At 40.3% G+C, this 22463-nt stretch overlaps 1 protein-coding gene and 1 non-coding gene across 3 annotated transcripts; both read left to right on the forward strand.

The window, feature by feature from the left end:
* The first annotated feature begins 77 nt into the window (after positions 1 to 77).
* Positions 78 to 21848, forward strand: ADAT2 (adenosine deaminase tRNA specific 2). 2 transcript variants are annotated; one of them, XR_010381229.1, is made up of 7 exons: positions 78 to 220; positions 11653 to 11757; positions 14531 to 14681; positions 16054 to 16160; positions 16364 to 16570; positions 20121 to 20193; positions 20308 to 20348. XR_010381229.1 is itself a non-coding variant. In XM_010983706.3 (6 exons), exons 1-6 carry the CDS (start codon positions 125 to 127, stop codon positions 20349 to 20351), a joined length of 576 nt encoding a protein of 191 aa, XP_010982008.1. In that variant the 5' UTR covers positions 78 to 124; the 3' UTR covers positions 20352 to 21848. The 2 variants fall into 2 exon arrangements, 1 of the variants encoding a protein (XP_010982008.1); XM_010983706.3 differs by lacking the exon at positions 16364 to 16570 and having other exon boundaries at positions 20308 to 21848.
* On the forward strand, positions 13346 to 13421 carry TRNAV-AAC (transfer RNA valine (anticodon AAC)). Its single transcript has one exon. It is a non-coding gene; the product is annotated as a tRNA-Val (tRNA).
* Positions 21849 to 22463: the final 615 nt, after the last annotated feature.

Here is a 22463-nt window from a genome sequence, read left to right on the forward strand (position 1 = left end):
GAATTCGCTCCCGAGTGCTCACCGTTCGATTCCCCCGGAAACGGCGGCCCGCACCCGCCGCGTTCCGCTGCCAGGGCTCCTGCGCCGCGGCCTCTGGCTCTGAGCGCGGCGGCCCGGGGGCAGCATGGAGGCCAAGCGCGGGTCCACGCCGGCTACCGGCGGTGCGTGGTCGGTGTCGGCCGAGGAGACCGAAAAGTGGATGGAGCAGGCCATGCAAATGGTAAGGGGGTAGGAGGTGGATGCATAGTGTGGGAACTTTCTCCGGCGCATCCCGACCCGAGTATTTGAATAAATGTTTCCATAATCGTTTCCATAATCTCGATGGCGCTCACATTCTAGGTAAACAGCTGGCTTTACTGTCCTGAAATTCTCTTTGGCTCATTCTCACAGTGGCTCCGGGGAAGGAAGAAAGGAGATACAGAAATTATTTATTTTTCACTGGCTTGAAATGTGCGCCAAACTTATCCCAGTTCAGGGGCTGATGGCACGTGTGTGCTGCGTCCCCTTCTTTTCTGTAGACACACTCGTAGGTCCGCGAAGTTACACCATTTTGTATTTAGACGCCTTGCACCTATACACTAGAAGAGAGGAAGCTGAGGATGTTTCTGGGAGAGAGCAGTGTAAAAACAAGTCCCTGTAGAGTCAGATTCTACCATTCATTCACTCATCCATCCACCCTAACTGCCTTTTGTCTTTGTACTTCTTTCCCTTGCTCCCTTCAGGACTCCTGATTAAGGAGGGCTCCAATCAGTTTTGTGTATAATCCAAGCTTTACGCATAATTATGTGTGCCAGGGAACTCTTTAATAGAGCTAAAAGTGTGTTTGTCATATATGTATATAAATCATGCACATGCGCATATATGCATATACGTTCTTTTAAGCTTGTTTTTCATACTTTTCTGAAAGTGACTCACAGTTTAAAAAAAAATTTCTATTTTGTGTTACAACTCAGGAAACACCGCTATAACTGAAACAAAAGTTTCATAGAACAGTAACTTCACCTTCTTAGGTACGGTTTTCCTGGTATTTCTCTTTTATTGCATTTTGGAAAAAATGCTGGTCGTGACCCACTGATTCTATTTCATGACCCATTCTTTAAAGCCTACTTCAAAATTTATTTTCTCCATTAAACTTACAGGGTACATAACTTTCTATCTGCTACTTTAATTAATGTTCACATATGCCTTACAAATTATGTAATTTGTAATAAAGATTTGTTTGTCCTGAACTCCTTTTATGTTACTAAATTCTCCATGTTGGAGACAAGGAGTATTCATGTGATATCAAAATCTCACTCTCCTCCCCCCACCAGTTATTTTAATAATGTTATATGCTAGACAGCTTCTTAATAAGTAGTGAGGATAATAAATGCACATGAAGGCTAAACTATCGAAGATTAAGCTTCATTTATATCTTTCTATGGGTGAGAGAGCTGAGGGCAGGGGATGCCAGAATGCTGAGAATTTGGTCTGTTCCATTTGTTTTCATTTGCTTCAGGAGCTCTCAGAGTGTTTATGTGGAGCTTGCTTAGATGAAATGTTGAGAGATGCTGCCGTGGAGGACTCAACAGTGGTTTCAGAAACAGCTAAGTTTAATCAGTCATTGAGCTTTTCCATTTTGTGTATCAGAAATGTGTTCTCTTTCCATCCTTTCATATTTGGGGTCTTTATTTTCCTTTAAGCATCTATGGTCCTAATATATTGGAACATTTCACCCACTCACCTCAGCACTATTCTCTAGGCGCCTGGACTAAATATTTAAGTCTTTTTACTACCTTTTGGTATGACCTTGGGCAAGTCACTTTATCCCCCTAGGGCATCACTTCCTACTGTGTAAAATGAGATGGTTGAACTCCAGGTAGCTTCTAAGGATCTCTCTGGCCTTGCCATTTTTGTCTCTTTAAGTGGATTATAAACCCCTAGGGGTGTGATTACCTAGTTTATCTACACAGAGTCAAGGAGGTTCTTAGTTAGAACTTTTTGTTTTGTTTTGTTTTTTGTTTTTTGTTTTGGCCAATAGTATATGCTTCTTCCAGGCCTTAAACAAAGGGGGAAAAGTGCTTGTCATAAGTCTTGGGCTTTGTCCAACCATTCCCTCACCATAAAGAAACTTCAGATCTTAAATTACTTCAAAGAACTGTTGAGGTAATTGAAAGTGTATTATGTACTTCTGAGTAGAGTTTACGATTAGACCAGAAGCATAGCTAGTGCCATATCTGGAGGCAGCAAGTTAATCTCTGATGAACGTGTACTGAGGAATTTGAAAGCGAAATGTCCAGTATACCTGTAATAGGGAGGATACTAGCATCCTTCTAGCCTTTGTACAGAGGTAATGCATTTATAGGGCCAATTCAAATAACTGGAGTGTTTGGCCCTGATGTTAGCATTCGCTGGGAGAAGGCCTGGAGGAATTGGAATGGAGATGGACTCCTTAAAATTTACTAGCAAAGGCAGAAGACATAAAAGAAAATGGATAGATTTTGTTATATGAATATTGAAAAAGTCTACATATTAAAAAGATAAGATACAAGGTAACACAGCATATGACAAAGAGGGGAAAATATTTGCAACATATATAAAAGGACAGGTTTGGTAACGTTAATATACAAAGAAACTTTACAAATGAATAAGAAAAGATGTATGTCCTAATGTTAAAAAAAGTCAAAGGATAGGAACATGCCATTTCTAAAGGAAATACAAATAGCTAGCAAGTAAACAAATGTGCAGTTTCACTAGTAATTAAGTTCAAATTAAAAAGAGATACAACTTTTCACCTAAGTCGGCAAAAGTGAAAAAAATTTATAATGCTTGTTGTTGGTAAGGGTGTGTATGTGAGGAATTAGCTAGTTGGTTGCTGAAATTGGGGCAACCTTTCCAGAGGGCGGTTCATATGAAAAAGCCTTAAAACTGAGTTTATCCTTTGATCCAGGAATGCCTTTATGTTTTTCTTCCCCAATGAAAACATTATAATGTTTTCTTTTTCTGATTATATAAATAGTTCATAGTCATAAGGAATTCAAACTGTAAAAGGGATTTAACAAATTAAATAATAATTACCTAAAAATCCTGCCATCAGAGATAATGTTTTAAACGCTTCAGAAACATTCTTCCCCATACCTCTCTGCCTATATGTAAACAGGTATATATACTTTTTTCTTATGTTAAAACTCTGTGGTGGGTTTTTAAAAATTTTATTTTTTGATATTTCATACTATTAAATAAATGGAATAATATATTCTCTTTATGACTAGGAATACCTTTAAAAACATATATTTAAATTAAAAATTATTTTTGAATTAAATATTTCTTATTTTGGCTTATTTTCCTCTCACCCCCATCCCACAGTACTTTAATTGCTATGGAATAGATTACCAAAAAATGGGGCAAAGTATGTATTTTAAAATCACCTAGACATTCTTAGATTGCCTTTTAGAACCATGCTACCCAATACAGTAGTCACTAGCACATGTGGCTATTTAAGTTTAAATTAATTAAGATGAAATAAAATTAAATATTCAGTTCCTCAGTCACATTAGCTACATTTCAAATACTCAGTAGCCACATATGACCAGTGGCTACTATATTGGACAGCAGATCAAAGGACATTTCCATTACTACAGAAAGTTCTGTTGGGTAACACTGGTCTGAAATGGTCACAATTCTATCACTGGTATATAAGAATTTTCTGTCCTACCCCTGTTCCCACTAGTCCTGGAATTATCACTCTTTAATATTTGGCAGTGTTATAGATAAGAAGTAACATCTGTGTTGCTTTTTTGTTGCTTTTGATAAAGTTATTAAACTTCATATAAGGTTATCTACATTTTATTATTGTTTTGTAAAAATCACTATTTTTTATGATGGTTTTCTTTTGGAGAACTAAGCATGTAATAAAGGTTATTGGTTTTATCATCACAGCATGTAATTCTGCGGGTGTAGGTTTAGAAACAAATAGAAGAATAAGTAACAGTGTTGCACTCTCATGTTCCAGACACAGTGCTATGCACAGTGTTTCACAGTGGCCGTAATAGGTAAGCCCCACGGTAGCCCTGCCCTATGAGATATGTCTTATTATTGTCCTCTTTTTCAGTTGGAAACATAGAGGCTTAGAGTTAAGTAAACTTCCCAAAGTCAGGGAGCTGCTAAGGATGGAGCTGTGATTGGAGCCCAGCCACTTGTCTTTATCACCCGCCTGTGCTGTGCTGTTTTTGGACGCTCATTGCTCTCAAATATATGGAACTAGATCTCTCTGCCTTTTCCCTGTCATCACACTGACTACTGTGTATTGAGCATCCTAATTAGACATTTGGATTTTTTCTCTGTGAATTGCCTAGACATACCGTCCTTTACCCAATTTTATTATTGGTTTTATTTAAAAACATCACAATGCAAGAACCCTTTGTATTTTATAACTCTTTCTAGGAATAATTTACAAGGAAGTGATGGAGATATTATATACTGAAGATATGCAATATTCAAGATATTGTATATTGAAGCTAAAGGGAAGGTCTTCACTTTATTTATAATAGTGAAGAGTTTGAAAAATAGCCACATGTGCTAGTCAAACGAGGGGATCAATGAAATGAATCATAAATATTCATGCAGAGGAGCACTATGTAATCTTAAAAAAAATCATGTGCTGAAAAAATATTGCTCAACATGGGAAAGTTTTATAATATATTTCTAAATGAAAAAGACAGACCGCTGAACTATATATCTATAGTGTACATCTATTTGACTTTTTAGAAAACTACAAATATGTACATGGCAGGCATAGGAAAAACCTGAAAAACTTCTGTCACAGAGTAACTGATCATATTTTGGATTTTTTTTTACCAAGTTTTCTGCCTTGAACACACTTACTTTATATTTAGGAAAATAGAAAAATTGAGACTATATTCTTAGAGAGACAGGGAGAGAGAAAAGTTGCAAATTTTCTAAGAGAAATCAATTGTATACTATTATAGTATTCCTTTTCTGGGTGCCTAGTATTAGTAGAATGTTGTACTAGTTCTGAAGGAAATTCAAAAAGAAATGAACCACAGCCACATCTGTTTTAACAAATGTGGCATGATTGTTTCCTGTGTGTTAGGCCTTGTGGCATGTGCTAGGCTGAGAAGGTGAGCAAAACACGTTTACTAATGCCTGGATCTAGGGCTTGCCTCCCCAAGCCATACTGTTTAATTGATTAAATTAAGCCACGTGCAAATGAAAAGGTTAGTGGTAACAAGTCCAGGGTCCAAAATAAGAGACAGATAAAAAGTGCTATCAGGTAGTAGGTGACCAAGTCCTGAACAAGTCAGTGGAGATAAATTATAGGATGCCTTCTTAACTTTAAAATGGGAAAATGGCATGTGGGTGGGCGGAAAGGAAAAGAAAAGTTGATCAAAGCAGAGGAAAGGTCAAGTACAAAGAAATGGAGGACTTGGTCTTGGGTTAGGAGGTGATCCAACTGTCTGCCTAGAACAGGGCTTCCTCAGCAGGGCCCAGGTTTTAGGGGAATCTATAAACCCTGACACTATAGATAAAAATATGTGCTTGCACTTTTTTCATGTGGGAAAGTCCATAACTTTCATCAGATGCTCAAAGGGGTTCCGAAAAGTTTAAGAACCAAGGACCTGGAAGATTAATGAAAAGCTAGGCTGGTTCAGTTGGCTGGTGGTTGGAAGGATCTCAGTGCCAGGATGAGGAAGTTAACGTTGTCAGGGGGAAAAGAGAGCTTCTGAGTCATTAGCAGTAACAGCTGTAGTGCAGTTTGATCTTTCCTGTGTTGTTATTTTCTACCTAAGAACTGTTCTGGCTACATTGTCTTTCCCCCTAATTTTGTTCTCTTTTTAAGGAAATATATCAAGTCTGTGCACACTGCTGTCTGTCTCCCTCTCCCCTCCTTTTACCACCACAGTCACTAGAAAGTAGTTCATAGGAGTGATGGCTTTAGAGAAGCTACAGAGTGTCGTCCATCTTTGAGCTGTCATTATCTGTAACCGGTGGGCCCCTAGAGCGAAGGAAATGACATTTAAAGAGCAAAAGAAATGACATTAAAAGACATTTAAAGTAGAGACAAGTGTTTGGGCTGGGAACAAGAGAGATTTCATTCTTCAATTGTGAAAGCTGATAATTTATTAATTTATGAAAGACCAAGTTGCCATTTTAAATAGTAACTGAGCCTCGGCCCTTCTCACAAAAGATGAGGTAGTTAAAAACCTCTCTGCACACACTTCAGACCCGTCTTGCCTGAGCTCTTGTGCATTCCTAAAGAAATGGTCAGGCTTGACAGAAGAGTTGGTGGGAGCGTTGGAAAGTATGAGATGGGATGGATCGAAAATCCTTTTCAGTTTAATTAAATCTATTTTGAACTTGGCAGTAAAGCAAATATGCATATTTGATATGTGCATATATACACACATATTTTATATACATGTAAACACACGTCTTTTTTTTTTTTTTTAATTGGAAAGCATTTCACCTAAACTCACTTCCATGGGGTTTTGGGTTATTCTCACCACTTGCTCCCTAACTCCCCATTCCAACTGCTCACCCCCTCAGCCTCAGCTTGGCAGGTGAGGCCATGCCTTATCAATAACATTATTTTCCCTTTTAAAAAACTCCCATCACTCATATTTTCTCTAATTTGAACAGCAGTGGAAGGCGCTTCACAAAAAACAGGTTACCCTAGGTAAGTAGTAAGATAATATTGAGGGGTGGGAAATAGAGTTAAATGGAGATGCATTTGCTGGAAGGAAAAAAGAAAATCCAGAGGAAAGAATGAGAGGCACAGTGGGGGCCGCTGGCGGCCTGCTTGGAGGGGCTGCCAGGCCGTGCAGCGTGGCCCCCTGCTGCCCTCCAGGCGAACAAGTCAGGACTCTTCCTGCCACCTACTCCCTTTCCCTTTGCTCTTGCATTCTCTTCTGCATGTTTGAAACACAGCCTCACATAGGGTTCTTTAGAAGATGATTTTACAGAAAATCCTTGTCACATGGCTCCCCATCTGTTTACTCCTGCAGTTTTTCTTGTCTTAAACTTTCTTCCGTCTCACTCTCTTGCTCAGTGTCCCCTCTCCTTTTGTCCCTTGAACTAGACCTACGAAGAACCCAAACAGTGATAAAGTAGCTGAGCAGTGGGAACTGGAGCAGAAAATAGAGGCACAGCCGTGGCGGAGAGGCCAGGGACCTGACACCTGGTAGGGGCTCCACAAAGATTTGTTGAACAAGTGAGTAAATGGAGCCAGGCTGCCTGGGCCCTAGTCCCAGCCTCTCATATTGGCTAATTCTATAACCTCCCCATGGCTCAGTCTCCTCATCTGTAAAATGGGGAAGATCATGGAACCAATCTTATAGGGTTAAAAATGAAATGAATCAACACTTAAAAGTGCTTAAAATAGTCCTGGATCATGGTTAAGTTTTTCAAAAAGTTGTAAGCTCTGATTTGCAAGCTCAGAATCAGAACACTTGGGATATAGACATAATAGACTGTCGCGATAGTTAGAACTAGAAACGTCACCTGTAGATAAGCTGCTTTTCAGGCCCCTGGTTTTGCTTTCCTCAATTCCACCCAAACTGTGTCTGCACCACTGACCCTTCTTTCTCGGCTGAGTTTTTTTCCCGGGTCTTCAGTAACACCAGATACTCCTGATTTTCCTCCTGTTTCACTAGGGATCTCTTCTTAATTGCCATAGTAAGATCCTTCTCATTTAGTCGACTTTTATTTACTTATTTTTTAACTTGTCATTTTGAAATAATTATGGAGTCACAGGAAGTTGCCACAGAGTATACAAGGAAGGTCCAGGCACCCTTCACCCACTTTCCTCCAATGGTAACACCTTACATAACTACACTGTCACAGCCAGGAATGTGATATTGACCCAATCTGCAGAGCTTGTTCAGATGTCATCAGATTTCTGTGCACCTGTGTGTGCATGTGCTTGTGTCTGTGCTTGTGGTTCTGTGCCATTTTGTCACATGTTTAGTTTTGTCTAATCACCACCAGAACCGCTCCATCACCACAAACCTCCCTCGTGCTACCCCTTCGCAGCCACCATCCCTCCTAAACCCTAAACCCTGACAGTCACTAATGTGTCTTCCATACCTGTGGCTTTGTCATTCAGGACTATTGTACACACGAATGTGTCACCTTCTGGGATTGTTTTTTTTTATTATTATTATTTTATTTTTATTCAAGTGTAGTTGATTTACAATGTTACTGTCAGGTGTACAGCAGAGCAATTCAGTTACATATATATATTCAGATTCTTTTCCATTGTAGCTTATTATAAGAAACTGAATACAGTTCCCTGTGCTATACAGTAGGGTTTTTTTTTTTTAATTCAACATAATTTCCTTGAAAGCCATCCAAGTTGTTGGGTCAATTAATAGTTCATTCCTTTCTACTGCTGTGTAGTTTTCCGTGGACGGATGTAGCACACTTTGTTTAACCAGTCATCCCTTGAAGGACACTTGGGTCATTTCCAGTTTGGGGCTGTTATGAATAAAACTCCTATGAACGCTCATGTCTCTGTATGAAACTACATATTGTGTGGACATAAGTTTTCATTTCCCTGGATAAATAGATGCCCAGGAGTACAATTGTTGGGTCATATGTTTAGTGCATGTTTAGCTTTTTAAGAAACTGCCAAACAATTTTCCTGGTTGGCTGTACCATTTTTGCACTCCTACTGGTGGTACATAAGTGATCCTGTTTCTCTGCCTTGCCGGCATTGGTGTCATTACTTTTTGATAGCCATTCTGGTAAGTGTGTAGTCATATCTCATTGTGGTTTTGATTTGCATCCCCTAATGGCTAATGATGTCAGCATCTTTTCATGTACTTATTTGCCATCTGTATGCCGTCTTCGGTGAAATGTCTGTTGACATATTTTGCTCACTTTCTATCGGGATTTTTTTTTTTAACCTTTGAATTTTGAACATTCTTTATTGAGTCTAGATCTAGACCTTTGTTGGATATGTGGTTTGCAAATATTTTCTTTCAGTTTTAGCTCATCTTTTCTTCCTCTTAACAGGGTATGTTAGTGTCCTATGGCTTCTGTAAAAAAAATTACCACACACTTGGTGCTTAAAACAACACAAGTTTATTCTCCTGTGGTTCTAGAGGCCAGGAGTCCACAGTCAGTTTCACTGGGCCAAAACCAGTGTTTCAGCAGGGCTGTGTGTGCCTGGAGGCTCTAGAGGACAACATGTTTCCTTGCCTTTTCCAGCTTCTAGAGTGACATTCCTTGCTTGCTTCATGGCCCCTTCCTAGGCCAACAGCACAGCATCTTCAGATCTCTATGCTTCCGTCGTCACATTGCTTTCTGCTTTCTGTGTCACATCTCTCTGCTTCTCTCATGACTGGTGATTGCATTTAGGGCCATCTAAATAATCCAGGATAACTCTCCTATCTCAAGATTCTCAATAGATATCTGTAGAACGAATAAATGATTTGTCTCTCTTGTGCACCTGGGGTTATGTAATCCTAAACTCACCTGGGGTTATGTAATCCTAAGCTGATTTTAGATTTCATTCTCTGTGTGACGCCTGCCCTAACTGCACTGTTACTGGCCATCCCCACCCTCCCCGGCTGTCAGTCCTGCTCCTGGCTCTCCTTTCTCTAGGAGCCTTTGGTACATTTGTATATTTATTTGTCTATATTCACCAAACCTTGGATCTTCAGTCTTTCAGATTTTGCATAAACTGGGTATGCTTTAACCAGTTTTACAGAACTGGGACAGAACTAGCCTGTGGGTAACTCATGACACGGTTCTGAAGACTGCAGTCTTATTGCTTCAGATACTGTCTCCTTGCATCTCCCCACGCCCCGGCTCTATCCCAGCGCGCCCGGGGCGGGGGAAGAAGTACAATGTGCTCCCACTACGTGCCTCTCCTTTCACTGCTGTTGGCGAATGAGCATGCTTGAAGCAGCGGAGGAACCCATGTGACCATTATGACAGGAAGTTACTGCTACTATCAATGGTGTAGCTGGGAGTAAGAGGCCAGTGCAGGAGACAGAACACACTTGCTTTCAGCATCGCCTTCAACTTTGCACTCTGTGCCCTATGGTGTGTGTGAATACCTACGCTTAAATGGGGATCTAGTCTTCCCAGGTTATCTTCGGCCTGCCAAAGCAGGAAATTCTGTGCCTTTCTAGAAACAGCTGTACTTGGGTTCTTTTAACTGCAGTGAGGTGGAAATGATGATATACTAGTCCAAGGGCTGTGCCCTTTTAAAATTCCCTCTCACCTGCAGTATCAGGGCATCCCAGAGATAACCCGCCTGTTCTGCTCTCCTCCTGAAGAAGTATCCTCTGGCTGGCCTGGGCCCCCGAGCTGCGGGGATTCACTCAGCCCTAAGGCTGGAAGACAGCTGGACAGCGGGGGGTGGAGGGGAGACTTTGCGAATGCAATCCCTGGTGTGCTGTCCCCGGGATGGTGGTGGGGGACTTGTTCCTAAACTTATCTTCCTCAGTTGTGTTTTTCAGTTGAGGTGTACTTTACATACAGTGAAATGGACAGGTCTTAAATGTATCGTTTATTCAGTTTTCAGTGACGTCACTCACATCCCTATCAAGGTAAAGTTGTCACCACCTCAGAAAATTTCCTTGTGTCCCTTTCTGATCAATCTACATGTCCTCTTTCATGAAGCAACCACTGCCTCGATTTCTATCATTGTGGTTTGGTTTAGTCTGTTCTAGCTCATCAAGTGAAAGGAGTCGTCGTCGTCGTCGTCGTCGTCGTGTGTGTGTGTGTGTGTGTGTGTGTGTGTGTGTGTGTTTGTGTGTGTGTGTGTGACTTCTTTTACCTAGGTGTCTGAGATTCACCTGTGGTGGTGTGTGTATCTGCTGTTTGTTTCTTTTTATTGTGGAGTAGTATTCCACTGTGTGAATGTGGCACGACTTGATGGTCCATTGCTTTGTTGATGGACACCTGTGCCGTGTCCAGATTTTGGCTATTGTGAATCAAGCTATCATGAACATTCTTTTACAAGTTTTTTTTTTTTTTTTTTGGTGGATGTAATATTCCCTTCTCATAAGTAAATATTTAGGAGTAGAATAGGCTGTATGTATGTTTACTTCTTAGAGAAACTTCCCAATTGTTTTCCAAAGTGGTTGTGCCATTTTCGTCTTGGGAACTTTTGTTGTCCCACTTAAAGCAGAAATTGTGGGCACAGGGAGAGATCTAGTCTGGTCATCTTTATGCTATTGGAACTCTAGAGGATATTTTCTGTTATTTTTAAAAAAACCAAAAATTAAGCAAGAAGAATTTCAGTGAGGGAAGAATTTTAATGAAGTATTTATAAATGTTATTTATTCTTCTACCTCTTTGCAAATGTATATACTATTTCCGAAAAAGTGCATAGACACCAGCAATTTAAGAACAAAAGCCAAGAGCAGTCTTTTGGTCACTGCTGCTTCTGATGAGAAGAAAAAAATCAGGGGATTCGGGACCTGTGAAGGGGATTTGTTCTTGAGTCTCCTTTAATATGGACACAGCAGAAAACAAAGGCACTGATGCCGGAGTGTGTCTGAGAAAGGGAAGGCTGAGCCGCATTTCTTTGCTCCGGTGTTTTTATCTGTGGACGCTACTAAGGCTGCATCTCTTTCTTTCCTGTCATCTTTTCAAGTATTGAACATTGCATCTTAGATTTTCCACTTTGCCTTTCAGGCCAGAGAAGCCCTAGAAAATATCGAAGTTCCTGTTGGTTGCCTTATGGTCTTCAACAATGAAGTTGTGGGGAAGGGAAGAAATGAAGTTAACCAAACCAAAAATGTACGTGAGTCGAACAGTATAATTGCAAACATGTGGCAGTGATGGTGGGCATGGAAGGAGTTTATCATAGTTGGCGAGAAGAGGGGTCTCTGTAGAGTCCCATAAGTATCAATGGAAAGATAGTTACCCTAAGCATCTTTTTTTTGAATGCCTTTTTTTCCTGATTATAGAAGTGATACATGTTGATTTTTAAAAATTTGGGTAATACAGAAAAATTTAATGAAGCAATAAATTCTTCAGGTCTGATTTTCTGTTTTATAGAATTTTACCTTAACATTTAAGTGGAACCCAAGAGGGGATTTTATCACATCAGAGTGTCCATATGGGAGAAAGGAGTTTATCTCCATCTTAAGCAAATCCAATGTATGAACGTTCTACTTTACAAAACACATCAATTTAATGCATATCATATTCCTTAGTGCCTTTAAATAATGTGCTCCTTCTAGCAAATTAAAAAGATCACCCTCAGTTGATAACTTTGGAGGTATAAAAGGACTGTACCAAGGAAGCTGTTCCTGTATCATATGATTCAGTGAAACACAGTCTCCACCACCGGCTGTCTTTGTACCTCCACGTACACTTTAACAGTTCGTGTGATTTTTATGGTGGTTAGGTTGAGAAGTTCATAAATCAAGGTAACACCTCCTGAACATGGTATCACACAGCACTGTGACACACTAAGTATAAATGAAGTATCAAGTTTTAGGATTATAAGAAGTGCTAGGTGGACTCAAGGATAGCTTAGAACTGTAGCACCACTTGGATGGACTTTGATCTTGCTTGGGAGCCAGGAAACATGCTGGTGCTGGTACTGGGGCTAAGAGGACTTTTAAGTTCATTACATCTATCAGAGACAAAACTGAGATGTAGTGCACAAGCAAAGTAGGGACCCAAATTCACAAAGCGATTGTTATGTGGATATCAAAATGCCTGTGAGATAAGTAATGAACCATCATGCAGTGATTAGTGGATAAACAGATACTGATTTGGGAGTGGAATTCTGTAATTTAAATAATTGTCTTATCTCCTTATTTGTATTTTGTGGTTCAGTACAATGTTTTTTAACATGAGAACACTGAATGTCCTGTCAACGTCCACCTAAACCCCCAGTGACCTGGGTTTCTTCCATACCTTGAAATTAACCTGCATTATTTTTACTATTCTGCATTCTATAGATTACCCTAGAATCACAGTATGGGAAGACTCTTAACCCAATATAAGGAGGCCTGAGTCCTACTTCTGGCTCTGATACCATCACCCCCGTGACCACCACCATCACCTCTCCCAGCTGTGTGTCTTTAGTACCTCCTAATTTAGCTTAGCTTCTGGTTCTTCAGCAAGTAAAAGACAGAGTTGATTGAGATGATTTAGGCCAACAATTATTTATTGAGAACTGTGGAAAGATTTGATTCAGTAATTCTGAATCTGATTTTTAAAAAGCATCCACTTTGGGGAAACTAGCCACTGTGCCAGCACCTTGCACACCCTGCCCTATGTCACAGGTAAATGAACACCTTTCTGTTTGCCCCACCAAATTTTATGCTTGTGGAGGACAGAGACTTTTTATCCCAGAAAGAGTTTAGCACAGGGAGAGGGTATAGCTCAAGTGGTAGAGCACATGCCTAACATGCATGAGGCCCTGGGTTCAATCCCCAGTACCTCCATTAAAAATAATTAAATCAATAAACCTAGTTACCTCCAACACGCACCCCCCCCCCCCCAAAAAAAACCTTAAAAAAAGAAAGAGTTTAGCACAGTGGCTTGTACCTAGTTGACACTTGGTGTAAGTTTGTTGATAAATGTGATTATCATGAGTGTTACAAGTAATTATCACATAGTGGAGCACATATATAGCATTATGTGGCACTGTGGTTCATGTAATTCAGGTCACTTTATGAGATGTGGCTACCAGTATACCCTGTTTTACTTAATGGGGAGACCAAGGCTTAGAGAAGCTGTGTACCTTGCCCAAGGCCATATGATTAGGAATGTCACAGTCAGGATTTAGATTGAAGTGGGGTTGATTCCAAATGCTGTGTGATTTCCCCTGTACTCTACTATTCCCAGGAGGTATCTGAGACTGAAACCGAATCTCTGCTTCTCTCTAGAGTCTGCCAGTACGTAAAATCTCATCCCAAAGAAAGTCTAAGTGATGACATTCCCTTGATGACATTCTAAATATAGATTTGCTTAGAGTGAGGTCAGTGACAGCCTTGAAAACATATTTGAAACTGGAGCACATGCTTCTGAAAATTTTAAGCTTCCTCTTAAAAATTCAGAAACCATAGACACATCTTTTTTTTTTTTTTTTGAGACTTATCTCTCTATGGCATTTTAATTGAAAGAGTGTTTCCTAAAGTACCTTAGGTACTTAACTAAAAATACCGCATAATTCGTGTGGCATCTCAGATTAGGTATCTCTTGTTGGCAAGGTACTTGAAGTGGGAAATAACATTGTCAACTGCTAAGGGTGTCCTGAAACCTTTGTTTGCTTAAACGTTGGCAGAAACAGTAGGCTCATTTTTCATATTTTTTAAAAGAATATTTTATTTATTATTATATTATTTACATGATTTTATTTTGGTGATGGGGGAGGTAGTTAGGTTTATTTATTTTTAGAGGAAGTTCTGCGGATTGAACCCGGGACACTGTGCATGCTAAGCATGCACTCTACCACTTGAGCTATACCCTCTCCCCTGTATTTATTTTTGAATATTTGTGAAATACAGTTACATGTAGCAAATAGGGTCAGTGCAAGCACCTCTCTTTTCAGGCGACTCGACATGCAGAAATGGTGGCCATCGACCAGGCCCTAGATTGGTGTCGTCACAGTGGCAAGAACTCTTCCGAAGTGTTTGAGCACACTGTGTTGTACGTCACCGTGGAGCCGTGTATCATGTGTGCAGCTGCCCTCCGCCTGATCAGTATCCTTGGACTTCGTGGGTTAATGTCTTGTACTCTTCCTGTGAACTCGAAAATGGCCAGACACGTAACCTATTTCTACTATGTGAAAACAGAGATTTATGAAACAAATGATAGGAGGTACATGTTATAAAATACAGTACCTCTTGGCCAGAAAATTTTTAGGGAAGATTTTTGAATAATAAAATTACCTCTTTGTTAATATCCATAAACATATAACTATTAAATATCCTAGAGCAAGAAAAAGCTTAGAATTGACTTAAACTGTCATGTAAAGATAAACCAGAAATTAAAGTTGATTGTAAAGCAGTGTGCATAGGAAAAGATCTAAAGGATACACACCTGTTTTGCTTTGGATAAGTGATCATAGGTGATTTAAAAATTTTCTTTCTCTGTTTATATGTTTTTATTGGGGTTTTTTTTTTTTTTGCCATGAATACCTATTACATAGGATGTATGAAAAATTTTAAGTCATAAGTAAATACAAAGTAAAAAACAAATCATTTATGATATTATAATTGTAAATGAATGGGAAACTGATAAATTACAGCACTTTGACTTGTGTCTTTCACAGAGTGACACAAAAACTGAGCACAGCAGGTTAGCCTCTACAAATCTTTTAAAAAATTATTTGGTAATTCAACGACTCGCTTCCATACCTGCATATTTTTATGTACTTATTTTGCTCTGTATGTGTGAATCATTTCATCACTTTAAAAATAATAGAGGGTTTTGAGTATGATCAAGTCCTCAATTCCCACTTGGTAAACTCTGCCCGTCCCGCCTTAGAGAGTGGCTCCGCTTTAGTCTGGTTTATGCTGGGCCACAGGTTATATTTTATTTGAAGAGAGAACAAGGGAAAATCTTTTTTTAAGAGGTAAAAATCCCTGGACTAAATTTTTGCCTCCTTTCTGGCTCCAATTCTCTAATGATTTAAAAAAAAAGTGATTTAGGGAAGACCAGAGAGAGCACCACACTGTGGACATTTAGCAACTGCTCGTTCAGTTTCTATTCCATTTGCAGTTGTGAGACATAATGTCTAAATCCTCTAAACCTCTTTCTTTTGTGTAACTGGATTATATGACTTTTTTTGGAGGGGAGGTAAGTAATTAGGTTTATTTACTTATTTATTTTTTTAATGGAGCTGCTGGGGATTGAACCCAGGACCTCGTGCATACTAAGCACAGGCTCCACCACTGAGCTACACCCTCCCTCCCCTGGACTGTGTGACTTTTAAAACTAAGCGCAAATGTAATTGTTTTTAAGAGTGGCGTGAGCTTTCCTCTCCAGGATGACTGGTATAAACCCACCCTACTTTGGTCACGATATACACTTGAACCTCACATTCCCTGCAGGACCTTAACTCTTTCTCAGAAATCCCGCTGGTTGTCTACGGCTGTCAGAATGAACGATTCGGTGGCTGTGGCTCTGTGCTAGACATTGCCTCTGCTGATTTACCAAATACTGGGAGGCCGTTTCGGGTAACATGAACCGTGATGCCTTTTCTTTCTTTCTCATTACGTTGGTCCCATCGTGGGCTTGCACGTAGTCAGCGTGTGGTCAGTAAACCAGGAAGCCACGCTGGAACCAGATGGGCTCTCGGGACCTCTGGTCGAGTTCACTGATACCCAGTGTAAGATAGGCGGTCGTTTCCAGGTGAGTGCCTCGCTCTCTGAATTAACAGGATCCCTCCAGACGGGGAGTCCCCAGCCTTCCGAGGTTTCTTCTGATGGTTGCTTCACCTTCCGCCGTGTTTGAGGACACTTCCGGGGTGGGCGTTCTCCCTCCACGCGTGTTCCCGGCTGCATGCTGCCCCAAGCTTGTGTGAAGCTCAGCCCGTGCCAGCGACAGTAGATGCGATGACAGTGAACACACAGTATTTTTGCACAAAGTCAGTCATTTTGCTTGATCGCCCTGTGTTATTTTTGGTGACTAGCAATCAATCCCTGTGTTTTCATTATTTTTCTTTCCCCTACCATTTTAATGTTGAAATTTACCCCAAACCCAAGAATCCACTTAGAAATTCTACTTCCCCTTTAACCTCACCACTTCTCCCAAAGTTCTTATGTTTAAGGCTATGAGCGGTAGGAATTTACATGTCAGAGTTCGGTTTGTGGACAAATACCAGTTTCCATAAACTGGTTTCATTGCTTTTCTCACCAAGATGTAAGGTTAATCCTTAAAGTATCAAGCTTTGAGAAGAAGAGTACTTAACAAACTCTGGACATAATGGGCAGTTAACTTCAGAGACCTCAGATACTCTTAGGAGAATATTAAGTACCTGTGAAGGGCTAAATTGGGCTGAATCCACTGAGTATACGTTTTGAAAAACATTCTATTTTGAGTTTTCCCAGCTGAACATTGGCTCTCCTAACAACTCCTGTACTTTTGAAAATAGATGGCTTTTAGCATCACGTCAGAAAAGAAATTGTATTAGAATGATGGAGAGTAAGCAACATGATTAGCTTGATCATTAAAAAATGTAAAGTGATTTTTTCCTGACACTTCTGTTAGTGGCTCAGATTTTGCTTACCTAACTCCTCGCCAGTGAATTGCTAACTCTGTACTTCATATATGAGAAATGTCTAAAGAGTTTCTCAAAGATTCTGGGCAGAACAAAGATGAGCCCTTGAATATCAGACATGGGTGGAACTTTCCTCTCCAACATGCCAGAGACGTTGAGTGCACAAAGACAGTCCTTTCCTGCACATCCCTGCACAGAATTAATCTGGCTGAACCAAAAGATAAGTTCATTTGCAGCGTGTCGACCTGGCCAGATTGGCTCCATCAAAATAAATGGCCACAGTTTGAAGCCACATCTCCAGGCTTGATGTTAAATTATGTTTTTTCAGAGTATATTGAGATTCTAAAGAAACCATTGCTACCCCACCTTCTAGATACTGTTTTTCCCTTTTATGTGGCTGGGCTGGGTGTGGGGGGGTTTATGGGAGGTGGGATGCTGGTTTTGTATTGCAGAACTATAGACTTTTAAAATACTGTATTATAAGCAGCATTAAAATTCATAGAGACCCACAGAACTATTCTTTTCAAAGAAGATGGGGATTATAATACCTACCTGCTCCCTTTAAAAAATATATTTTAATAAGAATACGTGCCTTTTATTAAAGCCACAAATTTGTAGCTATAATAGATGCTTGAAAAGATTATCTTGGTATCTTAGAGGGCTCCAGTTTCCTTCTCCACCTGTAACTCAGTGGGTCTGGCCCCTGACTTGCACATTAGAACCACCTGGAAAGCTTTGAGGCGTGCCTGTGCTCGGTCCCCACCCCTGACAGACAGAATCAGAAGCCTTGGGGGGAGGGGGAACAGGGGTATTGTTTTATAGAGCTCCCAAGTGACTACTGAGCAGCGAGAGGAGAGCCCCGGGGACAGAAACAGTGAACACAGCAGAAAGAGAGAGGGACTGACCGATGACGGTTGGAAGATGAAGTCCTGAGACGCCAAGGGAGGAGAGAGTTCTAAAAAGAAGCAAGTATGGTCAGTGGTTGCCACGACTGCAGAGTTGAGGGTGAAAAGAGCAGTGTTTTGTCACTAGGGGCTCTTGGGGCATCTCAGGGCAGTTTCAGTGGAGTTCTGGGAGCACAAGCCAGGGAGGATGAGGTCGAGGAGGAACTGAGAGCTGAAAAAGTAATGGCCACGATTCTGGAATGTTCCCAGGATCAGGCTGGAAGCTCACCTGGGGGGCAGGGTAGAAGGAAGGTTATTGGGGTTTTTTTTCCGCCAGCTTTATTGAGATATAATTGACATATAACACTGTGTAAGCTTTAAGTGTATAATGTGATGATTTGATACTGGTATATATTGTGAAATGTTTACCACAATGTTAGTTAACACATCCTTCACTGTACATAATTACCATTTTGTTGTTACGTTATCGTGAGAACATTTACGCTCCACTCTCATAGCAACCTCCAAGTAGACAATACAGTATTGTTAACTGTAGTCACCATGCTGTTCCTGTGTCCCTGGAACTTAACTCCTTTTATAACTGAAAGTTTGTGCCCTTTGACCAGAGTCTCCCCATTTGCCCCACCCCCTCCGCCTCTGGCAATCACTGTTCTACTCTCTGCTTCCAAAGAAAAAATATGTATTGTCTTATCCATATGAATATTATTCAGCCACAAAAAAGAAGGAAATCTGCTATTTTCAACAACATGGTTGGGCCTCGAGGGTATTATAGGAAGGGAGATAAGTCAAACAGAGAAAGACAAATGCTGTATGACCTAACTTACACGTGGAATCCAAAAACGTTGAACTCGTAGGTTATTTGTTTTGATGGAGATGTTTAATGTGGGCTTTACAGGCCCAGGAAAGAGCCGACTGAAGGCACAGGAGAAAGGGAGGCTCACCGGGAGCGTGGACTACGCTCCCGGGCCCTGCGCTGGCTCCGTTTTCTCCTGGGTACTGCTTCTGGATGGAAGATTCCCTGGAATCGCCATTCATGACATCACTTCACGCACTTCCAAAGGGCTCAGCGTTGTCCAAACTCCCGTGACAAGCCTGCAAAGCCCTGTATATTTTGACTTCGTTTTATTGCTTTTCTTTCTTTGCTTATACACCCTTAATAGTCACTGCCACCTCCGTCAGCTGGTCTCACACACGACTTACTTATACCTACTCTTTCCCTGAAATGATCTGCTCAGTCTCCTTACATATTCTCTATCGTTAAGGCAAGTTTAAGTTTCATTTCCTTACCGTTATCACAATTATTCTTTAACGTGTTGATCTCCTCTTGAGTTATATACCAAAGACAGAACAAACTGAATGCTTCAAGAAAATCCTCTGTAGTAAGGATCGACTGATGTTTTCTGTAAAGAGCCTGATAGTAAATATTTTAGACTTTGTGAGCCACTTATGTCTCTACCATGTATTCTTTTTTTTTAACCCTTTAAAAATATAAAAATCATTCTTAACTGACCATTTTTAGCTGTGGACTGCCAACCCTAGCTCTACAGAATCAGACACTTAATGCACCACCAGTAAATAACAGCAGATAAAAATAGCTTAATGCTTAATGAGCATCTGTGATATGCTAGGTATTTATCAGGGGTTATTTTACTTAATCTCATTTGATATAAAGAAAATCCTTAGGGGTTGATTGCTAGAATTATCTTTATCTTACCTATGAGGGAACTGAGGCATAGAAAGCTTGTCTTGCCCAAGATCACATAGCTAGTAAGTTGTGCTATGATCATGTAGTAGTTGATTGAGAAATAATAATTAGTTGATTGAGAGTGAGGTTTAATTGAGGCTGTACGCCTTATGTTTTTGGAAATATACTTACCCATGTTACTAATGCCCACGAGATGTATTAACGTTATCTGAAACGTGTTTACATAATTATGTATATATTGCTGTTTTTATGGATACAATGCATTTTCACAGCCCTACGTTCATTCTCAACTTTCTCATTTCATCAGTGCATTCCTGGCTATCGGGCTGAGGAAGCAGTGGAAATGTTAAAGACCTTCTACAAACAAGAAAATCCAAATGGTGAGTTTTCCCCTACTGTATATAACGTCCTTCACTTACAACAAACCAGTATGAAGAGAGTCTGCATGGGACTGCCTCTTCACTTTCTCTTTCTCTTTTCTGTTCTTTTCCCAGCACCAAAATCAAAGGTTCGGAAAAAGGAATGTCAGAAGTCCTAAACTTGCTCTAACGAAAGGCTCATGCCCCCGGACGACAGTCTTGGACTGAAAGCTCTTGACATCGTTAAATCATATATTTCTATATTGCCCTTGACCCGTGGGAAAATCGTGTCTTATCATTTGCTTTGCTAAGGGAACAAATTAGCACTTTTAAAAAAGTCCAACAGTTGTAAACGACTCAGCTTTTCCACAAGCTGGAAGAACATTTTAGGAAGGGGAAAAAGTAGTAAAGATTGAGGTTTTGTAAATTAGTAAGCAGTACATGCTCTTCCTGCCAAAATAATTATGCTCAGTCCAGGGAAGTGCTGACTTTCAGAGGATGTGCCCAGACTCGGTTACCTGACGTGTCTGGCCTGGAGCGTGCCACCCTGCGGACACCTGCTCCAGACCTGGCCTTTCAGACTCAGACTCTTCATTCTTTGCAGCCACTATGTTCTCCCAGGGGGGCCCGTGACTGCCTTGGAAATTGTATCTGAATCGTATGCATATAGACCATGATTATGTGGTCCTTAGAACAGATTTTTGCTTTTATAAAGCATTTAGGGAAAATACATACTTTTAAAACAAGTGCTTAAGTATCATTTTAAAATTACAGCACTTGCTATCATGAAACCTTATTTATGCCTTCTTTGAAGATGAACAGTCTTAAAAATAAAAGCGCATAAATGGAACAATTCCTTCTCTGTTACTGAGCAGCTGTATTGTGCTGGGCTCCGTTTATTTACTGAATCAATGAGCAAAACAAAGAGTTCTGCCCTCATGGAGCTCCTTTTCTAGCAGGAGGAGACAGACAGTGAACCCAGCAGATTCCAAAGTACGTTAGAGGGTGATAAGAGTCATGGCAAAAAGGCAAAGAACTGGGTAGAGATGGGTGTGCCATTTGGCGGTGGGAATGCTGGTTGCAGAATTGAATGATTAGTTTAATCTGAAATTAAACAGTTATTTCTTTTTATAAAACTCCAGATTTAGAATTTAAAATGTTAAAGTGTGCACACCACCCTGGAAAGGGTATCCGCAGCAGGAAGTTCCAGATATTCAGGCTCCCTGACTGAAGGGTGGCCTCTGATGAACTGAAGCTTTGCAGAGCCTTGCTGGGATGCTCCGCGTCTGCCCAGAAGGGGGCCTCGCCGTTCCACCAGAAGCCTAGCTCCTCAGTTGCATTTCTTCAGTGGATTCATTTCCTTGATGCAAAGCATCTGTATTTGTTGGTTCTGCCATTTGAGCAATGTCTCTGACTTGTTTGTTTTGAATTACATTACAGGCTGGAATGTAATTGTGGTGAAAGTATTTTTATATTGCCGAGGGTAGCAGCTAATCACAGTTATATGCTTCAGAGGATTTATAATTGCTTGGTTTGGTACGTGTGTTTTCTGACTGCATTTGAGAAGTTTTATGGAGAAGAATATACATGATTTTAAATCTATAATAATGTTATATGTACCTTCTCTTCAATTTCACCTACTTTAAAAATGATCTCATTAAATTTTAGTGCTTTGACTAGTTTATTCCTTTTTGCAGTTGTTCATAATTCATTTCTGCTCCTTATGCTTTTCTGCAAGCAGATTTCACTGCACTTTATTGTCTTCGTGTCATTTTCTCAGGGATTATTTGTAGACAGAAAACCTGGAAACTTTTCTCTGGAGAGTACCACCCAGTAAGTCCAGCCAAGCATCTTCTGTCAAGTAGGTTCTCGGTAAACACTTGTTGAAAAAATTACTTACTGAAATTCAGGGGAAAATGAAGAATAAGGAGATTATGTGGGATAAAAAGCCAATGCCAAGAATAGTATCTGGGTATTTAAACTCAGAGATGATCACTACTAAAAGGATCAAGGAAATAATAAAACTATAAAGAGGGAAGGATAGAAAAGACTTACCAATATACCTATGTTCTGTCTTTGCTGTGTTTTGGAGAATGGACAAGAATTCTGAATTCCTAAGCATGGCAGAAAATTATTTTTTTGATTCTCTCTCCAGTGATTGACTTGCAGAACAGTCTCTCCTAAATTTTTGGTCTTAGGCATGGTCTTCAGCTCTGTTGCTTTGGGGAACAGTTTGGATGGAGTACTGGAGATTGGAGGTCAGCGTCTCCCGCACTGATCCACGACCATTG

This window comes from Camelus dromedarius, chromosome 6 (genome assembly GCF_036321535.1).
Source record: "Camelus dromedarius isolate mCamDro1 chromosome 6, mCamDro1.pat, whole genome shotgun sequence".
Lineage (NCBI taxonomy): Eukaryota > Metazoa > Chordata > Mammalia > Artiodactyla > Camelidae > Camelus > Camelus dromedarius.